At 36.3% G+C, this 22,608-nt stretch overlaps 1 protein-coding gene across 1 annotated transcript in view; it reads left to right on the top strand.

Moving 5' to 3' along the window:
* Positions 1 to 531: 531 nt before the first annotated feature.
* PER2 (period circadian regulator 2) overlaps positions 532 to 22,608 on the top strand; it is a 36,787-nt gene continuing 14,710 nt past the window's right edge. Inside the window, exons 1-8 of the mRNA XM_058189012.1 lie at positions 532 to 668; positions 7,625 to 8,023; positions 8,929 to 9,083; positions 14,576 to 14,697; positions 15,696 to 15,897; positions 18,311 to 18,362; positions 18,660 to 18,793; positions 22,082 to 22,160. Coding sequence (XP_058044995.1) covers positions 7,788 to 8,023; positions 8,929 to 9,083; positions 14,576 to 14,697; positions 15,696 to 15,897; positions 18,311 to 18,362; positions 18,660 to 18,793; positions 22,082 to 22,160 — 980 coding nt within the window. The 5' untranslated portion in view covers positions 532 to 668; positions 7,625 to 7,787. The remainder of the gene's footprint in view (positions 669 to 7,624; positions 8,024 to 8,928; positions 9,084 to 14,575; positions 14,698 to 15,695; positions 15,898 to 18,310; positions 18,363 to 18,659; positions 18,794 to 22,081; positions 22,161 to 22,608) is intronic.

Here is a 22,608-nt window from a genome sequence, read left to right as displayed (position 1 = left end):
ATCGCGTCATGAGAATTGAGTAAACACGGATAAAGCGTATCGTGGGAAAGCCGCCCATTCCAGTCACCGTACTTTCCCCCACTCCATGCGTTCCGACAGCCTATCCCAACACATCCAAAGCATGACACAAATAACGTCGCACGCTCTCCGCCACATGTATCTTTCCCTCAAGCAATGGGAGAAGATTCGAACTGACAAACGAAGGAGCTGCCAAAGCGCGTCAGCTAGAAAGTTCCGCAGCTTTCTCCTCCGAAAGAAGCATGGAGTCACACGTGAAGATTATACAACGGGATTGATGCCCGGAGCGGCCAATAGTAGCCATCTCAGTGGCGGGCCCGCCCACTCTTTAGAGAGTCAAACTTTTCCTTTAGCCAATCGCCGCCTGCACGAGCTGATTTTTCTCAGGCCGGGTTACGTTTCTGAAGGTATGAAACCCGACCTCGGCGGGGCTTGAGAGGAGAGTAGATGGAAGGTAGTCGCCGAAAGGGGGCAGTCGCCGAGTCAGGGCCAGTAGCCAAGGTGCGAGTCAGAGTAGCGGCTGTGTTAATCCGTTCCTCTCCGCTGAGGGAAGACTCGGAAATCAGTAGAGTTTAACTTGTACAACCTGCAGTTTCCGCCGCCTGGCCGGTGGGTCGACTGACCGGCCTTTCGCTTCCCCGATATTGGAAGTAGGTGAGGGGATGAGCAGGGAGCAGGGAGAGAAGCGCCCGGGATCCTGGGTCGGACCTCCCTCCCTCCGCGAAAATCGAGAGACGGGGTGGCGTAAGGGGAGGGTGAAAGGCTGAATTCGGGGTGGGGGGGGGCCGAGAGTGGTGGAAGGATGCCCGGTTTGACTGGGTGATCAGTGGAGAAAGAGCTTTATTTTCAGTACTCTGCCGCGAGTCACAGAAAGTAAAGTAAAGTTTGGGTTTGTTTAAAAACTGGCGCATGAAACAAAACGAGGAGGTGAGTTGTGGAACGGATGAAAACAAGGAAAAGGTTAGGGTGGTGGAGATCGGAGCACCCAATTGTTTGATTGGAAGATTTTTATGTAATGTAGAGATGCCGACATCTCTAATATGCTTCCTTCTGTTGGCCTATCTGAAACGGGGGTGGTTGTTTTGTGGGGTGTAAGGACTGCAATATCAGACATGTGTTTAACTGGGGATATGTGCCATTGAACTTAATGGGATTTGCTAGAGGTGTACAAGATTGTGTCTGCCACTTGAGGCAACCCAGTGGATTCTACTCAGGCAGCTACTGGGTCACTGACCTAATTTATGTGTGATGTTTAAATGAAATTGGTTGACGCTGTCATGTCTTAACACTGTACTGAATGCATTTGGTGTAGGTGAACTGGCAAATGGATTTTGGAGGACTAGCCAGGTGCTGTTGGAGCATTAGAGGCTAGGAAAGAAAAATTAGTAGGTCAGTAGGAGAGAGTGATAATAGGACAGTTGTTTGGATATGTACTGCACCTACATTTTCAGTCATGAATGTCTTTTAAAACTAACTGCTACAGCTTTCTCCCCATTTTGTTTCATGTTAATTTTGTAGTTGTGTTGTGAAATGTTTCTTTAATGAGTGAATTGTGATTTATTATTTATCTTCCTTTGGGAATTGACTCTCCAGTTTTCCCCCCAAGGTAACCCTGCAAAGATATCCAGAGGGTCAAAACAACAAAAGCAATGTTACACTGTTGCAGTGAAGGTTCCATAAACTTCATGTATAGGGTGTATTGGGGGGTAGCAGTCTCGCAATATACACCTCTTCAAATCTATGAGACATTTTGGGCAGAGAAAGGGAGAGAAAGTGGGTGAGAGGGAGAGTGTGTGTATGTGTGTGTATGACTGGCTCAAAACTTCCAGAGCTTCAATAGTAGTATAGTCTAATAAATCCACCATGCCCAAGCTAATGTAGCTGAAATTAAAATTAATTATTACAGTTCATTATGCAAGCAAATCTTGATGTTTAGTTACCATGATTTTAATTTTAATATGAAATTAAGTAGTTTCATAGCATAAGTTTTACAAATTTTATTCATTGAAGAGCTTAGAACATAAGGTAGTTCCTATTTTTGTTTACATACCTCTCATTTTTAAGATTTTTATGCTTTCAGAGGAACCAGTTATTTATTTATTTTATTTATTTATTTATTTTGTCACAACAATATATATAAGTATCATACAAAAAGATTATATAGTATATAAACATATATATGAGTAAATATTAGGAGGTATAAGCATATATATATATATATATATATATTTGTTTTCTGAGGTTTTCACGGGTGTTTGTATATAGGTCTTTGGTTGTTCGGGTTTTCTCCCATGTAAAATTGGAAGTGTCTTGGCGACGTTTCGACGAAGTCTCATTCGTCATCTTCAGGCTTCAGCTTCGTGCTTCTGGGAGCAATGTGTGATCGCAGCTGTTTCTTCCTTTTAACTGCTAGTGGGGGTTTGAACTGATTGGGTGGGAGCTTGGCTGTGCTCTGATTGGATGGGGTTTTTTCTGTGCTCTGATTGGCTGGGGGTGTGTCCTGTGTTGGTGGGGGCTTGGTTGTGCTCAGTCTAGTCTGTGCTGCAGGGGGATTTGAGCTGGTGAGCTGCATAGCTGTTGTTTGGCTTTGTGGTCGTGCTACATCTTCATAGTGGGTGTCAGTCTGCTGCATGAATGGATTGGAGGGGTTTGAAATGGCTAATGTTGCAGCTGCAGTCTGGCTTCTGGTCCTTGGTCGTGCTTCATGATCAGTGTGGGTCTGGGTCTGCTTTCTGGGTGGATGTGCGGTGGTGACATCCTGTGTGGACCTTGTGAGTAACATCCAATGGATTCCAAACAAATAAGATTACCAAGCTAATCCAAAAAGAACCCCCCACTAAAATCCAAGACAGAGAACAAGAAAACGGCACAGCCCTCCTCCCATATATAAAAGGCACCACAGACAGAATCAGCAAGATCCTCCACAAACACAACATCAAGACAGCATTCTGCACAAACAGAAAAATATCCACCATCCTAAGAAACCCCAAAGACAAAATTGAGTTAGAAAATCAAGGAGTATATGAAATCCCATGCACCGCCTGCCCCACCACATACATTGGACAAACCAACAGAAGAATAAGTGCACGCATTGAAGAACACAAGAACTCATTCAAAAAAGAGGAACCAACTTCTTCCCTGGTCCAACACTTTAAAGTCACAGGACATGATATTGACTTTAAAAAGACCAGAACTATCGCCAAAACCGAACACTTTAACAACAGAATAATCAGAGAAGCCATTGAGATAGAAAAACGCCCACACAGCATGAACAAACGAGATGACACCTCCTGCCTACCAGCCATTTGGAAACCCGCCCTTATTGACAAACGAGTCCCTAACACGAGGAATGACACCAGACCCACACTCACAAGGTCCACACAGGATGTCACCACCGCACATCCACCCAGAAAGCAGACCCAGACCCACACTGATCATGAAGCACGACCAAGGACCAGAAGCCAGACTGCAGCTGCAACATTAGCCATTTCAAACCCCTCCAATCCATTCATGCAGCAGACTGACACCCACTATGAAGATGTAGCACGACCACAAAGCCAAACAACAGCTATGCAGCTCACCAGCTCAAATCCCCCTGCAGCACAGACTAGACTGAGCACAACCAAGCCCCCACCAACACAGGACACACCCCCAGCCAATCAGAGCACAGAAAAAACCCCATCCAATCAGAGCACAGCCAAGCTCCCACCCAATCAGTTCAAACCCCCACTAGCAGTTAAAAGGAAGAAACAGCTGTGATCACACATTGCTCCCAGAAGCACGAAGCTGAAGCCTGAAGATGACGAATGAGACTTCGTCGAAACGTCGCCAAGACACTTCCAATTTTACATGGGAGAAAACCCGAACAACCAAAGACCAACATATATATATATATATATATATATATATATATATATATATATATATATATATATATATATATATATATATATATATATATATATATATATATATATATATATATATATATATATATATATATAAAGAAGAAAAGGAAATCTTCATCTTCAAAAAAGGAAAAAAAAACAGATCCAGGAAACTACAGACCTATCAGCCTGACCTCAATACCAGGGAAGATTCTGGAAAAGATAATTAAGCAACGAATCACCAACACCTAGAAGCAAACAAAGTAATAACCAAAAGCCAACATGGATTTGTCGAAAACAGATCATGCCAGACTAATCTTATTGCATTCTTTGACAAAGTGACAAAATTAGTAGACCAGAGGAATGCTGTCAATATAATTTACTTGGACTTCAGTAAAGCATTTGATAAAGTAGACCATAACCTACTACTAGATAAAGTAGAAAAATGTGGGTTAGACAGCACCACCACCAGATGGATTCGTAACTGGCTGACCTCCAAGGTCCCTTCCAACTCTGTTGTTATATTATATTATATTATATTATATTATATTATATTATATTATATTATATTATATTATATTATATTATATTATTATATTATATTATATTATATTATATTATATTATATTATATTATATTATATTATATTATATTATATTATATTATATTATATTATATTATATTATATTATATTATATTAAAACAATAGGACAGGAACGGTAGGCACGTTTGTGCTCTTATGCATGCCCCTTATGGTCCTCTTAGGAATGGGGTGAGGTCAATAGTAGAAAGTTTTTGGTTAAAGTTTTTAGGATTATGGGAAGAGACCACAGAGTCAGGTAAAGTTTTCCAAGCACTGATGATTCTGTTACAGAAATCATATTTTCTGCAATCTAGATTAAAGGGGTTAACATTAAGTTTAAATCTATTGGTTGCTTTTGTATTATTGCAATTAAAGCTGAAGTAGTCTTTAACAGGAAGGACATTACAATAGATGATTCTATGAGTTAAACTTAGGTCTTGTCGAAGGCGATGGAGTTCCAAGTTTTCTAAGCCTAGGATTTCAAGTCTGGTGGGATAAGGTATTTTGTTGTTTTCAGAGGAATGGAGAACTCTTCTTGTAAAATATTTCTGGACACGTTCAATTGTATTGATGTCAGAGATGTGGTGAGGATTCCAAACAGGCGAGCTGTATTCTAGAATTGGTCTAGCAAATGTTTTATATGCTCTGGTTAGTAGTGTAGTGTTTTTGGAAAAGAAGCTACGTAAGATTAGGTTAACAACTCTTAGAGCCTTTTTTGCGATGTAGTTGTAGTGGGCTTTGGCACTTAGATCATTTGACATGAAAACTCCAAGGTCTTTAACGGGATGGGGATCATCTGTAAGGTAATGTCCATCACGTATGTAGTTAGTGTTTGGGTTCTTTTTTCCAATATGTAAGACTGAGCATTTGCTGGTTGAGATTTGGAGTTGCCAAGTTATTACTGGGACTTTTTTAGTAGATTGTTATATATTTTATGATGCTGCAGCATAAATGTATAACCAATAAATGAGTAAAATATTAGAGTCTTTAACCATCATTTATGTTTTCAACCAAACAGTTGGAGATTGAATGCTTAGCTGGAAAATCAAAAAAGGAGAAAAAGTTAAACCACTGTATCCAGCAACATGGCATAAATCCAGTTCACCTGGCTTACAACTAGTTTTTTTTCCTCTAAGAAAAGTCAAAGAGAGGATTGCTTTTTTCGGTCTTTAATTTGTGGTAGCACTTCTAAGAAAACCAGTAAGCCCCTTATTAGCTATAAAGAGGAGTCTGATATTTTGCAGCTCACTGATAGACATTAGTGAGCAGAAAAATCCATGCACTTGTTTATCTATACACACATAAACTCATACATTATTTGTGCACTGCCCTTCAGTGAAATAGGCAGCTATATGAAATAAATAATACCGATATATAGGACCTTGTCACTTTATTCTTCTATATATTGGTTATAATAAATGCAAATCTTGTCTACACAATAATGCAGTTCGTTTTAGTCTACATGGTCGAGGTAGGGCTCTAACTTACTAAACCATTAGCTTCAAACCAGTGTGGAGAACACTGACCTGTTAAGAAATTTGATATATATTTGTACATGCTAGACGCTAACATGCTATACCGTTCACTTCTATTATTCATTAATATTAATATAATAATGTTCATTAATATTAGAAGTGAGGCTCTAATATGGAACCCTGTTCTACAGGGGGTTCCTCCTGAAGAATATTTGGAAACTATAACTGGTGTATAATGTGGTGGCACAGGCAGGTCTTGAGGTCCCTAGGGTGGCCCATATTACATCACTGTTTTGCGTACTGCATTAGCTGCCAGTTTGCTTCTGGATGCAATTAAAGGTGTTGGTTATCACCTTTAAAGCCCTTTGTGACATGGGTCCAGGTTTTCTGAAGGACCAGTTCACCCCAATGGGATTGGCCCACCCAACCCATACCAGTAAAAAAGGCATGTTGCAGACCATATTAGTAAGGAATTTCAGCTGGTGGAGAACATTGTACTCCCAGAGGTGAGATCCACACCCGCTACTTAACTTCCATAAGTTCCTGAAAACATAGCTCTGCCAGTTGGTCTGGGGCTCCAACAGGGTGCATCATTCTGGAGGTGGCTATTAGATTAAGAAAAGATCCCAGTTCCCCATGTATTTCGTGCTACCCTCCTTCCCATGTTTTAATTGTATTTAATATTGTTATTATATAGGGACGTGGTGACTCAGTGGCTAAGACGCTGAGCTTGTCAAGCAAAAGGTCGGCAGTTCAGTGGTTTGAATCCTTAGTGCCGAGTAACAGGGTGAGCTCCCGTTACTTGTCCCAGCTTCTGCCAGCCTAGCAGTTCGAAAGCATGTAAAAAATGCAAGTAAAAAAATAGGGACCACCTTTGGTGGGAAGATAACAGTGTTCTGTGCACCTTTGGTGTTTAGTCATGCCTGCCACTTGATCACGGAGACGTCTTTGGACAGCGCTGGCTCTTCGGCTTTGAAACGGAGATGAGCACCGTCCCCTAGAGTTGGAAACGACTAGCACATATGTGCGAGGGGAACCTTTACCTTTAACTTTTATTGTTATTATTTGTTGTTTTATTATTTTAATGTCTATCAATGTTAATGTATGTAAGCCGCCCAGAGTTGCCAAATAGGTGGCACTTAAATAAATAAACTTGAGTTACAACAATGGTAACTCTTTTCATCCCAGACAGTTGGAAGAGCTGCTTATTTTTCTTATATTTCCAGCAAGGAAGACATCTTTTCCTGACACTTTTCTTATTCAACAATTGCAAACTACTGTATATCACTAGCAAAAAGAATAACCACTAAATTTCTGCTATTACAGAAATAGTTGATAGGAAAGCATTAATGTAGAAATTATAAAAATGCTATAACAATTAACTGTGGCATGTTCTTTAATATGTATGTGTGAATTTTAGTAAACTCATACAAATATCTTTGCCATTGTTTCATTTCCCGTGACACTTTCTCACAGAGATTCTGCAGTAAATGTGAGCAATAAAATGTGACTTTTTTTCTGTGACCCAATGTAGATTTATTTGGATCACAGGTAACTAATAATGCCAACTTTGTTTCAATGCTATTGTTACTTGACAAACAAGATAAATAAGAATATACAGAACAAAAACTGTTTTGTTTGGGGTTTTTTTCTTTCCTTAGGTTTCTAAAACAATATTTGAAGTTTGAACACTGGAAAATATTGTCGTGGATATGGAAACATTAGTATTGCACAACTGATTACCCTAAGGCCAAATATTCTTTGAACTTTGCTCTGAAAAACCTTTGGATTCTTTGACATTTATTGGCATTAAAATTGCTTAGAATGAGCAACTATTTGAAAACACCAATTGATAAAATTATTGTAGAAACTATGGATATTCAAATGGAGAATGAACAAAATTTAGATATTCTTCAGGAAGATATTGATATGAGTGGGGAAATGAGTAGAAATGATATAAATGAAAATTATTCCAGCGGGCATGATTTCCACAGCTATGTGGGTGAAGAAAATGATAAAGAAACAGCTATGATTATGGAATCTTTTGATTACTATAAAAGGTAATATTCTGATCCCAAATAATTGTCCTGATGCTGTGGATATGTGTAGCAATGATTATATGTAATTTGCATTTGTATAATTATGGATGTTCCATATCTAAACACTCATATTGAGACAAACGCAGGATATATTTATTTAAATCCTAAAGTATTGCATTTCATCATATTGAGATTATGATGATGGGTGAATTTTATTTGTGCAGTTTTCACGCCATTGCATAAGTGTCTGCAGTTTTCACAATTATAGCAGAGGCAAGAATGTAGAATAGCACAATCTCTCCAGCCTCTCACTGTTCTCATCAAAACTAACTTACATTTTTAAAGTTATGTCTGACCTTAAAATGAACAAAGATCAAGAATGGTGCCAATTTAAATTTTAATTGTGATTAGAAATGGAAGAATTTGCTTTAAAGAGCCTGCCAATTTTTATCATAATCCTTTAGCTGTGATTAAATTTGCACTGCTTTTTATATTCAAAACAGAATTGATATACTGGACAATCAGACTAACCTTATTTTAAATGTACAATATTCACTACTGTTCAATGACAATTCAGTTTTCCCTGTTTTGCTGAATTAATTGCAGTATTCAGTATAATTTTTTTTACCAACTTTCTAACTTAATGAGTACATTATTCTTGCCACAAGAAAGAAAGTAGTCTAATCATAAAAAAAATTAGAACATTTTTATCTTGTTAAATGAAGAATTAGTATATTTCACAATTTTGAGAGTGTTATTATTGAGTCTCATTATATATATTAAAAATAAAATATACTTAAGCAGTCTGGAAAGTAGTGTGCTTATATCACCTTGCATTGTTTTATTAATATTTCAATAAATCTTAAATATTGGGTTTTACTACAAAATTACATTAAACTTGAATTATTTTCATTTACAATGTCCAGAAGTGAACAATCTTCTAAATCTAAAACTCGGAAGGAGTTGATCAAAACTTTGCAAGATCTAAAAGGATATCTTCCTCCTCATAAAAAGATCAAAGGCAAATCAAGTATCCTGGCAACTTTGAAATATGCACTTAGGAGCATTAAGCAAATTAAAGGTAACTATATTAATCATTCATATTCCTATTTAGGAAATTGAAGCAATATCCAGAAACTACAACAGGAAGCAAGCCTATGATAAAGGAGAGTCTGTAAACTACAGTAATGCTTTTTTTAAAATTACGATCTTGATATGATTGCTATAACTTTGTTTTTAAAGTGAAAACCTAAACATCAGTTCATATCAATATACATTATAGAATAAAATAATATCGTGAAAGTTCATATTAACCTATCATCCCTCACTGTCTGTCTCACACACATACATATAATACACATACATCCTGCAGACTTGTCACGTTAGTGTCACACTAGCCCCAAGATTTTGAATGTATGTTTCACGGTACTGTTTGATTAATAGAATAAGATAGGATATATATATATAAGATTGATATGGGTTCTATTTAAACGAATTTAACTCCAGGATAGATTTAAATTAATTAGATTGATATACTGTATTAGCTGTTTTTTCCAACAAGGTTGCATTAAAACTTCCAAAATTATAATAGATCACCAACAGATGGCAGTATTGGCTTTTGAGAAGCTCTGAGATAATGTTATTCTTCAGTTTCTGTTCTTTCACTTCAATTTGCTGAAGTTGCTGTAAAAAAGATTGAGTTGCTATTTGTAAAATGGAAGCAACATGTCATGATTAAATTTCAGACTGAGGAAGGAGTCACTTGAGTTGAAATCCCATCACTAAATCTGGGTTGTTTTAAAGTGATGACTATTAAGATGAATAGAATAGAATAGAATAGAATAGAATAGAATAGAATAGAATAGAATAGAATAGAATAGAATAGAATAGAATAGAATAGAATAGAATAGAATAGAACAGAATTTTTTATTGGCCAAATGTGATTGGACACACAAGGAATTTGTCTTGGTGCATATGCTCTCGGTGTACATAAAAGAAAGGTACGTGTTGCTGGGCCAAAAATATAGCGATATGGAACCAGGAAGAGCTGAATTGTATGATCAGTGTAGAAGATCTATGACTGATAAGCAATCAATAAGTTTCTCATGAGGAAGATTGATGAATTGGTTAAGGACAGTTGGTCAAAGCAAAATTGCTATTAAATTGAGCATTTCAAAATTTGTGGATCACATTATTGATAGTCTTAACCAAGACATTTGTGCAAGATGTCTTGCACAAATGTGCAAGACATCTTGTCTTGCACATTTGGGTTTAAAGGGCGTGCATAAGAGCACAAAAGTGCCTACCGTTCCTGTCCTATTGTTCCCTTCACTATATAAAATTAATATAGTTGATGCATATTTTTTTTACATATATATATATATATATATATATATATATATATATATATATATATATATATGTAGGTCTTTAGTTGTTCTGGTTTTCTCCCGTGTAAAATTTGAAATGTCTTGTAGCGTTTGACGAAGTCTCATTCGTCATCTTCAGGCTTCAGCTTCGTGCTTCTGGGAGCAATGTGTGATCGCAGCTGTTTCTTCCTTTTAATTGCTAGTGGGGGTTTGAACTGATTGGATGGGAGCTTGTCTGTGCTCTGATTGGATGGAGGTTTTTTTGTGCTCTGATTGGCTGGGGGTGTGTCCTGTTTGGGTGGGGGCTTGGTTGTGCTCAATTTAGTCTGTGTTGCAGGGGGATTTGAGCTAGTGAGCTGCATAGCTGTTGTTTGGCTTTGTGGTGGTGCTACATCTTCATAGTGGGTGTCAGTCTGATGCATGTATGGATTGGAGGGGTTTGAAATGGCTAATGTTGCAGCTGCGGTCTGGCTTCTGGTCCTTGGTCGTGCTTCATGATCAGTGTGGGTTTGGGTCTGCTTTCTGGGTGGATGTGCAGTGGTGACATCCTGTGTGGACCTCGTGAGTGTGGGTCTGGTATCATTCCTTGTGTTAGGGACTCGTTTGTCAATAAGGGCGGGTTTCCAAATGGCTGGTAGGCGGGAGGTATCATCTCGTTTGTTCATGCTGTGTGGGCGTTTTTCTATCTCAATGGCTTCTCTGATTATTCTGTTGTTAAAGTGTTCAGTTTTGGCGATAGTTCTGGTCTTTTTAAAGTCAATATCATGTCCTGTGACTTTAAAGTGTTGGACCAGGGAAGAAGTTGGTTCCTCTTTTTTGAATGAGTTCTTGTGTTCTTCAATCGTGCACTTATTCTTCTGTTGGTTTGTCAATGTATGTGGTGGGGCAGGCGGTGCATGGGTTCATATACTCCTTGATTTTCTAACTCAATTTTGTCTTTGGGGTTTCTTGGGATGATGGACATTTTCCGAAAATATCCACCATCCTGAAACCCGTTATTGACAAACGAGCCCCTAACACAAGGAATGACACCAGACCCACACTCACGAGGTCCACACAGGATGTCACCACCATACATCCACCCAGAAAGCAGACCCAAACCCACACTGATCAGGAAGCAAGACCAAGGACCAGAAGCCAGACCGCAGCTGCAACATTAGCCATTTCAAACCCTCCAATCCATACATGCAGCAGACTGACACCCACTATGAAGATGTAGCACCACCACAAAGCCAAACAACAGCTATGCAGCTCACCAGCTCAAATCCCCTGCAACACAGACTAAATTGAGCACAACCAAGCCCCACCCAAACAGGACACACCCCAGCCAATCAGAGCACAAAAACCCCATCCAATCAGAGCACAGCCAAGCTCCCACCCAATCAGTTCAAACCCCCACTAGCAGTTAAAAGGAAGAAACAGCTGCGATCACACATTGCTCCCAGAAGCACGAAGCTGAAGCCTGAAGATGACGAATGAGACTTCGTCGAAACGTTGCCAAGACATTTCCAATTTTACACGGGAGAAAACCCGAACAACCAAAGACCTACATACAAACACCCGTGAAAACCTCAGAAAACAAATATATATATATATATATATATACTTCGAAATATGTTGTTTTATTTATGACAATGTTTGTGTATACTGTTGTGACCAAAAAAAAAAAGATGGGTTCCTTGTCTGCTTATGGCAGAAATGACTATTTCAAGAAGTGAGGTTTGCTAGTAATATTTATCTAGGCAGTCTACAAGAATCAGACAAAATTGAACAGAAGAAAAAAAATGTCATGCTATGAAAATGAAGGTGAGGAATTTATCCACAGGATTGTGACAGTCATCAAAACATGGGCCCACAATTACGACCTAGGAATTGAGCACCAGTCCATGGAATATCAAAAAGCTTCACCTACAGAAAATATATATAAAACTCAGGTCTAAGCATAAAAAGTCTTGATTACATATTTTTGGAATACAAGTAAGTAGATTTGCGTGGATTTCAATTTATCAGTATCAACTCAGCGTATTACAACATTCAGAACTTTGAAACAAAAATTAAATAAGAATTTGGAAGTCCAAGAAGGAAATTGTGGTGCAATATGATAGTAAAGGCCTCACACCTCATAAGCCACTCAAGAGGCAATTACGGATTTGAATTAATCTACTACCTTTTATTACACGATCTTATTCCATTTGCCATACAGACTAGACTTGCACCATGTGACTTCCACCTTTTCTCAAAATCGAAGGAATATCTTTGTAGTCATCTGCTTCAGATGAAGAGATGGTAAGAACTGTCAGGATTTGGTTGAAGAGGCAAAAAGTGGAATTCTTTGTGATAGTTTTAAATAGCTTTTCTTCTGTTGGCAGAAATGATTATGTGAAGAAGTAAACACAGATGACAAAAGAGTTCATTTCCTATTTTCCTTTATTAAAATCAGTATTTAATTTATTAAAACACTCCTATTTAAATCAAAGCTATGGGGTGGAAGTTAACGTATTTTCATTTAACTCTTACATGTTCCACTATTTCAACAAATTTACATTTGAAAAGTTGCTATTTGTGAAAAATTAAGGTCACTGCATAGTTGACAATCTGCCTCCATCTGCCTCTTCATAACTGTCAGATCATGAAAACATGAAAAGACCCACGTGAAAATACATCTACAGACAGTTCCAATACATCCCTGCCAAATCCATTTCTGTTCTTGTTTATGAAAGTTCCTAGAATATTTCTCTAAATACAAGAGGAATCACCTGGTCTTTCATTGGAGGAGAGCTTTTATTGAAGGGTGGAAGAAAAGGAAGAAAAGCATAGTTAGTGTAAATGAAAAGTAAAATTGTTAAAATTGCTTTATAATCCAAGTGTAGAAGTTAAAAAGAGACAATATTAAAGCACTTAGGAAAAAGCATTTTTACATTTTCAAGGTTTTTCAATATTCCCATGTGGAAGTAAATATACTCCTTCCATAGAGGAAAAGTAAATAAGTATATATGAATAAATATATTTGAAAGCTTATACAAGAATAAGAATATAAGAATATTTGAAAGCTTATTCAAAAATCAAATTGAAATGGTAAGTGATATAGCACAAGGCTTGCTTATGTGACAAAATGACTAGGGCTTCATAGAAATTCACTGACAATATGACCACACAAAATTTTAAAATGGACAAGGGGGTTCCCAATAACTGTTTCACTAATTTTCCCATCCCATATTTCTGAAATTTTAAACTGTTTTCTGTCAAGGTATTAAACTAAGGATTTTACCATCAGGTTCCAAGAAGATTTTAAACAGGACAAAGTCGTCTCCTTTTGAAGCATCTATTTTATTACTCTGAATCGGGGATAGTCAACCTTTTTATACCTACCGCCCACTTTGTATCTCTGTTAGTAGTAAAATTTTCTAACCGCCCACCGGTTCCACAGTAATGCGCCATGAATTGTCGTCTGCGCATGCCTCTCGTGCATCGTGGATTGGGTTTGGGAGGGGGCGCCGGCTACAAGCTCTGCTTGTCTGTTACAGCTGGATGGTGTAGGGGGAAATGCGCGAGCTATTCTGGGACGAGGTTCTTTTGTTTGCGGTTGTAATATAGCACCATTTAGTTTCACTTACATAACATGAACTAAACTTATGCACGGGCGATACAAATAGTATATTTTCAGAAATTTAAATTGTCATGGGGAATTTTATGAAAACTTAATGAAAATGTTTTTAAATAATGCTATGAAATTTTTTTAAAAAATCAATTACATTTAAAAAAAGGGAAGTGCTTCAGTATCGGACAAAACCCCTACCTCCCACCATGAAAGCTGGAACACCCACTAGTGGGCGGTAGGGACCAGGTTGACTACCACTGCTCTGAATGAATAAGTAAGGAAAAATGTAAATATGATAAAATGTGATCTGATAATTACAATTTTAAGAGGGGACAAAACTCAAAAATAATTATAAAAAGAAATAAACTTGAAAACTTATTTCTTGCCCCTTAGTTAAAAAACCAAAAAAAACCAAATACTAACTCAAAGTTCATAATTAACAAATTAATTGGGAAGTATACTTCTACCTGAATCAGTATATTAAGCTCAGGAAAATTGTTCATTTAAAAATACAAATATCAGCCTAAATAAAAGATTGTATACCCTTATGAAAAGAGTATTTAAAAAGCTGCTTGAATTGTACACATTGTTTTTTTTTTTCTGTAGCCAATGAAGAAGAATATCAGTTGATGATGATTAATGAAAGCTATTTCTCTGATCTCAATATATTATCCTGTACTGTGGAAGATGTTAAAAACATTACTGCAGAGTACACCATGAAGAATGCAGTAAGTATTCCCACCACAACAAATGTACACATTATCTTCTTCAACTCAAATAGGGAATCTTAGTAGTTCTTTTTAATAGTTAAAAGCATCTATAGTATTTAAATTATTTCTGTGTCTAGTACCAACATAACCCACATAAAGGAAAGCCATTGGGATTCTGGACTTAAACAAGGGAGATGCTGATTCCCACTGCTAGTGAACCTTATGTTCACTGAATCAATCCAATATTTGTTACTTAATCTATTAATGCATTTTCATAAAATTATAGTGAGGGAGACAATCCATGTATGCTGCTTCCGGGGGTGGGGGAGAGAGGAGGCTGAATAAAATGGCAAGTGAAATGAATAAGCCATTCAAGAATATTGGTTCCCATGATACCGTGATAATTTTATATATAACAAAAATATAAACAAATAGTATATATATATATATATACTTGCACATGCACACCATTACTTATGTAAAAGATAGTTGCCTGAATTTGCATGAGATTTACAGATCTTTAGGTAGCCATTTTGCTGTTCTTACTCAGAGAGCTTGGTTCTGGAATTGTTTGCAAACACGCTGGCCCTCTTTGATCACTGAGGCATGCCATAATTTGATTTAACATGATTTATTGAATAAAAGGCAATTATCTTGATTTGCTTAATATAAATACGATAAATGTCCCTAAAATGGATCTTAATTTGATTCATCTATCTGGACTATCCAAATTTAATTCAGAATCCATATAGACCTGAAGCATACTGCTAATAGTCAGAAGTAAACCATAATATATTCATTCGTTTATTCATTTACTCATTCTCTTGTTACCCAAATAATATGTAAACCATAATATATTCATTCGTTTATTCATTTACTCATTCTCTTGTTACCCAAATAATATGTTAATTTTTCCATATCTCATTAGTTTAGTATATCTGTAGCTCACAGCATTTGTGTTTATTTTCCTTTTGCCAGCCTAAAATGTGTTTCATTGAATATATATCATGTTTTAGGATATGTTTGCTGTAGCTGTTTCTTTGGCTACTGGGAAAATTTTGTACATCTCTGATCAGGCTGCCTGTATCCTCCATTGTAAGAAAGATTTATTTAAAAATGCCAAATTTGTGGAGTTTCTGGCACCTCAGGATGTCAGTGTGTTCTATAGCTCAACTATACCATATAGATTGTCATCCTGGAGTATTTGCAATGGAGTTGGTAAGTCTGTTAAATTCTTCAATTGTGCCTACATTGATATGTTTTACCCATACTTACTTGAGCAGTTTATATTTCTTTAAAGATCAGATAATTATAATTGCGTTGGGTCATGAAAAATCTAAAGCCATAATTATGTAGTTCTTTTTACAAATACTAACTCTTTTGAGCTTTTCTGATTTTTTTCTCCTTATGATGAAACTGCTTTTCTGGGCAAACTAATCACTGTTTCATTGCTGTATTTTTAATGAAAGCATAGTAGACAAACAGGGTTGGGCCATGGCTGTACAGGGCTAGTAGATAAACAGGATTGGGCCATGGCTGTAAATTACAGGGATATCAGTGCTATAATCTAGATTAGGAGATGAAAAATATCCCAGAAGAAAGTAGTGCCAAATGAGTTCCACAGGAACAAAGAATCTATATGGTCTTATCCATAAATTAATTCTTTAGTATCTTGATTCTGGGGTCCCCAACTCCTGGGCTACAGCCCAGTGCCACACAAGTGGAAACTGGGCCGCACACAGCAGGAACCGGACTGCACAAGCGGGTGAGCAGGCAAACGCACAAAGCTCAATTTATGCAAGCGGGCACGTGATCCTACCACTTGCACAAAACCATTCCTCTCTCCGACCGCCACAGCTGTCACCACTGGTCCGCAGAATCGAAAATATTGTGGACAGCTTTCTTAATTAGAATGTTATGCAGTTACATGTTGTGTGGCTAGCTTTAATTTTTCAGATTAACACAATTCTTCACATTATAACTCCAAATGGTTAACAGTTGTTCTTGCATACTTCTGTCAGAGTTTATGAGGGAAACTTTTAAAATCTTAAATAATAATAATAATAATAATAATAATAATAATAATAATAATAATAATAATAATAATAATAATAATTATTATTATTATTATTATTATTATTATGTGTGTGTGTGTGTGTGTGTGTGTGTGTGTGTGTGTGTGTTACATTTATATCCCGCCCTTCTCCGAAGACTCAGGGCGGCTTACATTGTGTAAGGCAATACTATTGACAATTTGACAATAGTAACTAATTTCAGTTTCCCAAGTGATATACAGGTAGTCCTCAATTTACAACAGGTCATTTAATGATTGTTCAAAATTATAACAGCACTGACAAAAGTGACTTATGACTGTTTTTCACATTCACAATCCCACAACCCATGGTCATGTCAACAAAATTTGGATGCTTGACAACTGGTTCATATTTATGACAGTTGCAGTGTCCTTAGGTCATGTTGTCACCTTTTGAGAACTTCTGACAAGCAAAGTCAATGAGGCAGCCAGGTTCACTTTACAACCACTTAACAACTATGGTGATTCACTTAACAATTGTGGCAAAAAGGTCATAAAATGGGGCAAAATTCACTTAACAAATGTTTCATGTAGCAACAAAAAATTTGGGTTCCATTGTAGTCACAAGTCAGGGATTCTGTAATAAATTTAAAATTGATAATGATAAAACTATTTTATCTTGCAAAACTTTCTTCGTTGAGGAAAGTTTTCACAATATTGGGAATACTATATGGGAACATTTTCCTGCTTTCCTTTGGCTAAGTGTGAATATATCAGTTGTAATATAAAACTGAAAATACTTTGTCTTGTAGCATTTATTCTTTATTTTTGCCATGCATATGCCAGCCTAGAGAATATTTTTCATACTTATCTAACAGTGAAATGCTGTATAGATAGAGTCCATTTTGACAGATAAAAAATAATAATGTCATTGGTAGATTTTAAAGTTTATTGTAACAGCCAAACATTTGCAAATAATCTCTGTGATAGCTGTTAATCTAAAAAGGGATACATGCTTACTATAATTTCATTTTCAATTTTTTTTGATTCCTTACTAACTGAATTTATTTAATACTTCTTCTATCTTGTATGTTTGTACTTGCACTGCCAAGGCCATCACCTTTGTGGGATACAGATCTCTATTCCCTTGGGTCTAATTCATAGATGGGAGACAGACCATAGACATGCATACAAGGGCTGTACAAATGATTTGGAGAGTCACTTCACAAAGCAATTGTATCTTCCAGTCTAATTTGCTATATGAAATGGCAGGTGATACTGTGAAGGCTTGGCATAATCATTTCAATGATCTCTTCACATTGTCTAAGGAATGTATGTGCTACCTTGCTATCAAAGCACAGCATGTTTGGATGGGAGCATTTGGGTTCTTCCTGAAGAATACCTCCAAAAGCTTTGTCACGGGTATAAAAACATGTTTTCCATTCTGGTTGGTGCAAGCTTCTCCCAACCCTCACTTAGAATTGTTCCATCAGCAATTCAGCATTGACATTCTGTTTTATCAGAATAACTAAATAGCTTCCTAATACCAAGGGAACACAGAGTTTTGCAGCTTATCAAATGTTTTAAATATTTTTATAGAATCTGCTACCCAAGAGTTCATGAAGGAAAAATCTTTCTTCTGCCGCCTCAGGTAATGCAAACTATGATAATCAATAGTCAATATTTTGTGTGGACTTGGACTCAGGCACACCCTTGTATTTTCTCATGGAAAGGTTGCTACTTTTCCCTGCAGCAATCCTTGCCTTTGATCTTCATAATTACTATTCAGAAGACATAAATGAAACATTCTAGTAAAAAAAAAATTGAATTTTCCTCCATTTCCTTGAATGGAAAAAGTGATACATTCATTTCTGAAAATTCCCAAAACTATCCCGTACTTAATAATATATAACAATATTAACTGAACTATGTTTTTTCAAATTTTTAGTGCAGGAAAAATGAATATAAATGAGAGTCACTACCATCCATTCCGTATGACCCCATACCTTATTAAAATACAAGATATAGAAGATCAACTTTGTTGCATGTTGCTTGCAGAAAAGGTACACTCTGGTTATGAAGGTAATAATACTGTATTTTTTTTTCTTTTCAAAGCAAAAAAGATAAAACTCATCTTTTGAGAAAGCTACCATTGATAATATAGAGAACTATTCTCTATATGATAATATGAACTATATGAACATATGAACTATGATAATAATTGATAATATAGAGAACTTCCCATATGAAAAGCCACTGTATTTTGTAGAAAAAATGACTCGGAAGATAATTAGTTTAAAGTAACCTCTTGTTACTAACCAAGTTTACTTGGAAGTAAAATTATTAATAGTATTATTAAAGTAATATAATGCCTCCTATTTTTCATATTCCTCCTGTTACAGTATACGTGCATCTTTTGGAAAATAGAGCTAATTGGTTTTAACTGGATTTATAAGTATGCATAGAATTGGTGGCCTTATTTCCATATTTTATTTATTTGTTCTTACTTTTATACTTTATATACAGCTTCTCTGCCCATATGGCACCTAATGTAGCTGACAATTTTATATGTTTGTTTATAGTTAAATTATAATAAATCCACTATTAAATTAACTCACTCTGAAAAGTTCTGGCTAAAGACAAAGATCATTATTTTCCTAAAAGTGAATAGAAAGGAACTGAGATTATTCCTGAGGTGATTATGTGTCCTAGCTTGGGAACAGCATAAGAAACACATTTCCTCTGTAGTAGACAATTTATTTGGCAATGGTCTTTATGAGTATAATTTCTGATTAAAATAGTTTTGACAGTTTTAAGAATGATTATTTTATTTTTGTGTTATGATCAGTTGGTTGATTAGTTGATTTATTGTACACCTCTATGGTCAATTTCAGGGTAAATTTGTCCTGTCAAGAGTAATGCAACCTTATCCAGAACAGACTGAACTCAAATCCTAGAACTGCTTTCTACTTATCAAAAAAGTTCTATCTAGTCTGAATTTAATTTTAGCTTGTTAATACTTATCTATCCATTATCAAATTTAGTATCAGCCAACTTGACTTCAAATTAAACAGCGCAATATATTTGGATGTCATAAGCATACCATTCAGGGCCGTAATAGCTCAGGCTGTTAGAAGCCTGTTATTAGAACACAGTAGCCTGCAATTACTGCAGGTTCAAGCCCGGCCCGAGGTTGACTCAGCCTTCCATCCTTTATAAGGTAGGTAAAATGAGGACCCAGATTGTTGGGGGGGCAATAAGTTGACTTTGTAAATATACAAATAGAATGAGAATATTGCCTTATACACTGTAAGCCGCCCTGAGTCTTCGGAGAAGGGCGGGATATAAATGTAAATTTAAAAAAAAATCATTGTAAAGATTTCTTTAAATAGTTTCAGAAATTGTATAACTTGGAGAAAGATGGAGCTCTGTATGAACCCCGTATGTTGCTTAGTTGTTAAGTAGGTCCTTAGCATTATCTAGCAAGAAAGATTATAACAATCATAAAACTATCAAAGCCCAGTTGACAGAAGAAGTTGACAGATCTAAGGATATAAATAAAAATAATAATTCATTTACATCATACATCATTTACATACATCATTTCAATCCCATATCCCAATTGAGTCTGATTGAAATGGATCTAGATAATCAGTATTCTCCAGATGTCCAGAGTGCAAAATTACATATCTGGAGTGAGGCAGATTTAGAAAAATAAGGGTTCTTAACTGCCTTCACTGCCATGAAATTTAACTACAAATGGGTTTCAGTCTCTGCTTGAGTCTCCAAAATTTCCTTGTGCTCAAACTACTGTCCTTTCTGTTTCAGATCCCTCAGTTTTCCAATAAGCAAGGGACTTTAAAGAAGAAGGTTTCATTGAATAATTTTGTCTAATACCCATACCATTTTAATTAATAGTATTGCTATAATTCGCAGGAAATCTGAAGTGCTTTCAATAAACCATTTGTATATATCAGTCATGTAGGACAAACTATTTTAACCAGTTCACTACTCCAGCAGAGGGTTATACTGACCAAAATAAAGCTGATCAAATAATATTTGTGCCAATGATCTTACCTAGAACTCCTGTGCCTTTTAGAATCCAACTTTACTCTTAACAGACTACCAGATTGAGAGTATGCTAAATTCCATTTGTATAGTCAGATAGTAATTGGGAAGGTCCATGGTTGCTGATTCAAAATTTGAGCTGCTCAACCTAATGCCTCTTTCAAAGTGCCCACAGTATCTTAGAAGTGGGAAATATTAGGCAACAGATTGGACAGTGGACCAAAAACTATCCCAACAAACCCAGGCACAAAAGTATAAATTGGTCAATTGTTGCATAGGAAATTGAATCACAAGATGGAATTCCCATAGACTCCTACCACGATAGACACGAGCTAATTAACCTTGGAAACAAATCTGAGAGGGGCAATATTTCTCTTCCTGGTGATAGATGACTTATAAGTCAGCATTTTCATTCAGAGGTTAAACTTTCAATGAGAAAAGTCTTAATAGCAAGTAACCTGACATTTAAAACTGGGCTTTTAAGTAGGACGGGTGAGGGGGAGGTCTTTTATTTTTTTTTATCACCATATCTTTTTTTAATAGATTGTTCTCATATAATAGCCATGCTGAAAGCTCCTAGCATGTATACAGTTTATAGTAATCTTGACTAACAGAATGTATGAAAATATGCTTGCTGGCTCCTCCCAAAATCTCATTCCCCCCCCCCCTTACCTCCCGCATGCCATAATGAAGCCAGCACAGTCAATATTGACAAACAAACCTATTCCCTCATTAGCCTTATCTCAGAGGCTCTTTTGATTCTAGACACTCAGTTCCATTACTCTCCACACCCAACTGGAGACCTGTTGTTCTGCTATCCTCTGATTTCCTCCATCTTTGACTCTTTTGCTTTCTGTCTATCTTCTTTGTTAATTTAAAGAGGGGAAATATATTCCACTAGAATATTCCTTGTGGTTCTTGCACTACAGTTTTTGTTTATCTTTTCCTGTTATATTCTAAGTATTATTCAGTAAAAATAGGTTTAGCTAATTTCAGTAAAATGATTAGATTCAAGGATTTAAGTGTTTTAATTATATTTATTGTAATAGGATTTTAATGTCATAAATTCAAATAATTGTAACTTGTTTATTTCTGTTAAGTGATTAGTGTTAAATCTGTATTTAAAATACAAAAGCATCACAGAATTAAAACAAACTGATCACACTATTTGATAGGTCATCTTGCTTTTAGTACCAGTTGCGGTGAAAAAATTGAACACTGCAAAAATTATCTGTTTCTTTAATGTACCCTGTTTACATATATTTTTATTTCTGTTAAATGTACTTCTTTTTTTTCTTTCAGTACCTAGAATTCCTCCTAATAAAAGAATCTTTACAACCATTCACACACCAAGTTGCTTATTCCAAGAAGTAGATGAAAGGTGAATTAAAACTACTATGCTTAATGTTTTAATATATGTTTTGCTGCCTTGTTTATGAAAATAATGAAACAGGTAATGTGCACATATAATAATGCATGGATTTATGTTGTTGGCTTTTGTCAAATTATGAAGAAAAAAAGATCTGCATAAAATTAAAAAATGAAATATAATTCCTCTCTTTCAGAATAATTTTGTTCCTCTTTTCCCTCCATTACTAATAGCAGAAATTCATCATTAAATTCTGAATGAAAACCTTGCATTACAAAAATTAAAGCAGCATTCCCCAAAGCAGCCCAACAAGGGGGAGAGACAAACTGGGCTACGCAAGCAGTAAGCTTGTGTGTACAATTTGCACAAGTTGAGCATGCACGTGTACAGTGCATCGGCCTACCGCTCACACAAGTCGAGCTGCACGTTTGCACACCAGACCATTGCTTGTGTGGCCCAG

Source organism: Ahaetulla prasina, chromosome 6 (genome assembly GCF_028640845.1).
Source record: "Ahaetulla prasina isolate Xishuangbanna chromosome 6, ASM2864084v1, whole genome shotgun sequence".
In the NCBI taxonomy this organism is placed as follows: Eukaryota; Metazoa; Chordata; class Lepidosauria; order Squamata; family Colubridae; genus Ahaetulla; species Ahaetulla prasina.
The sequence above is the reverse complement of the archived record's forward strand: the minus strand, read 5'-3'. Positions and strand labels throughout refer to the sequence as shown.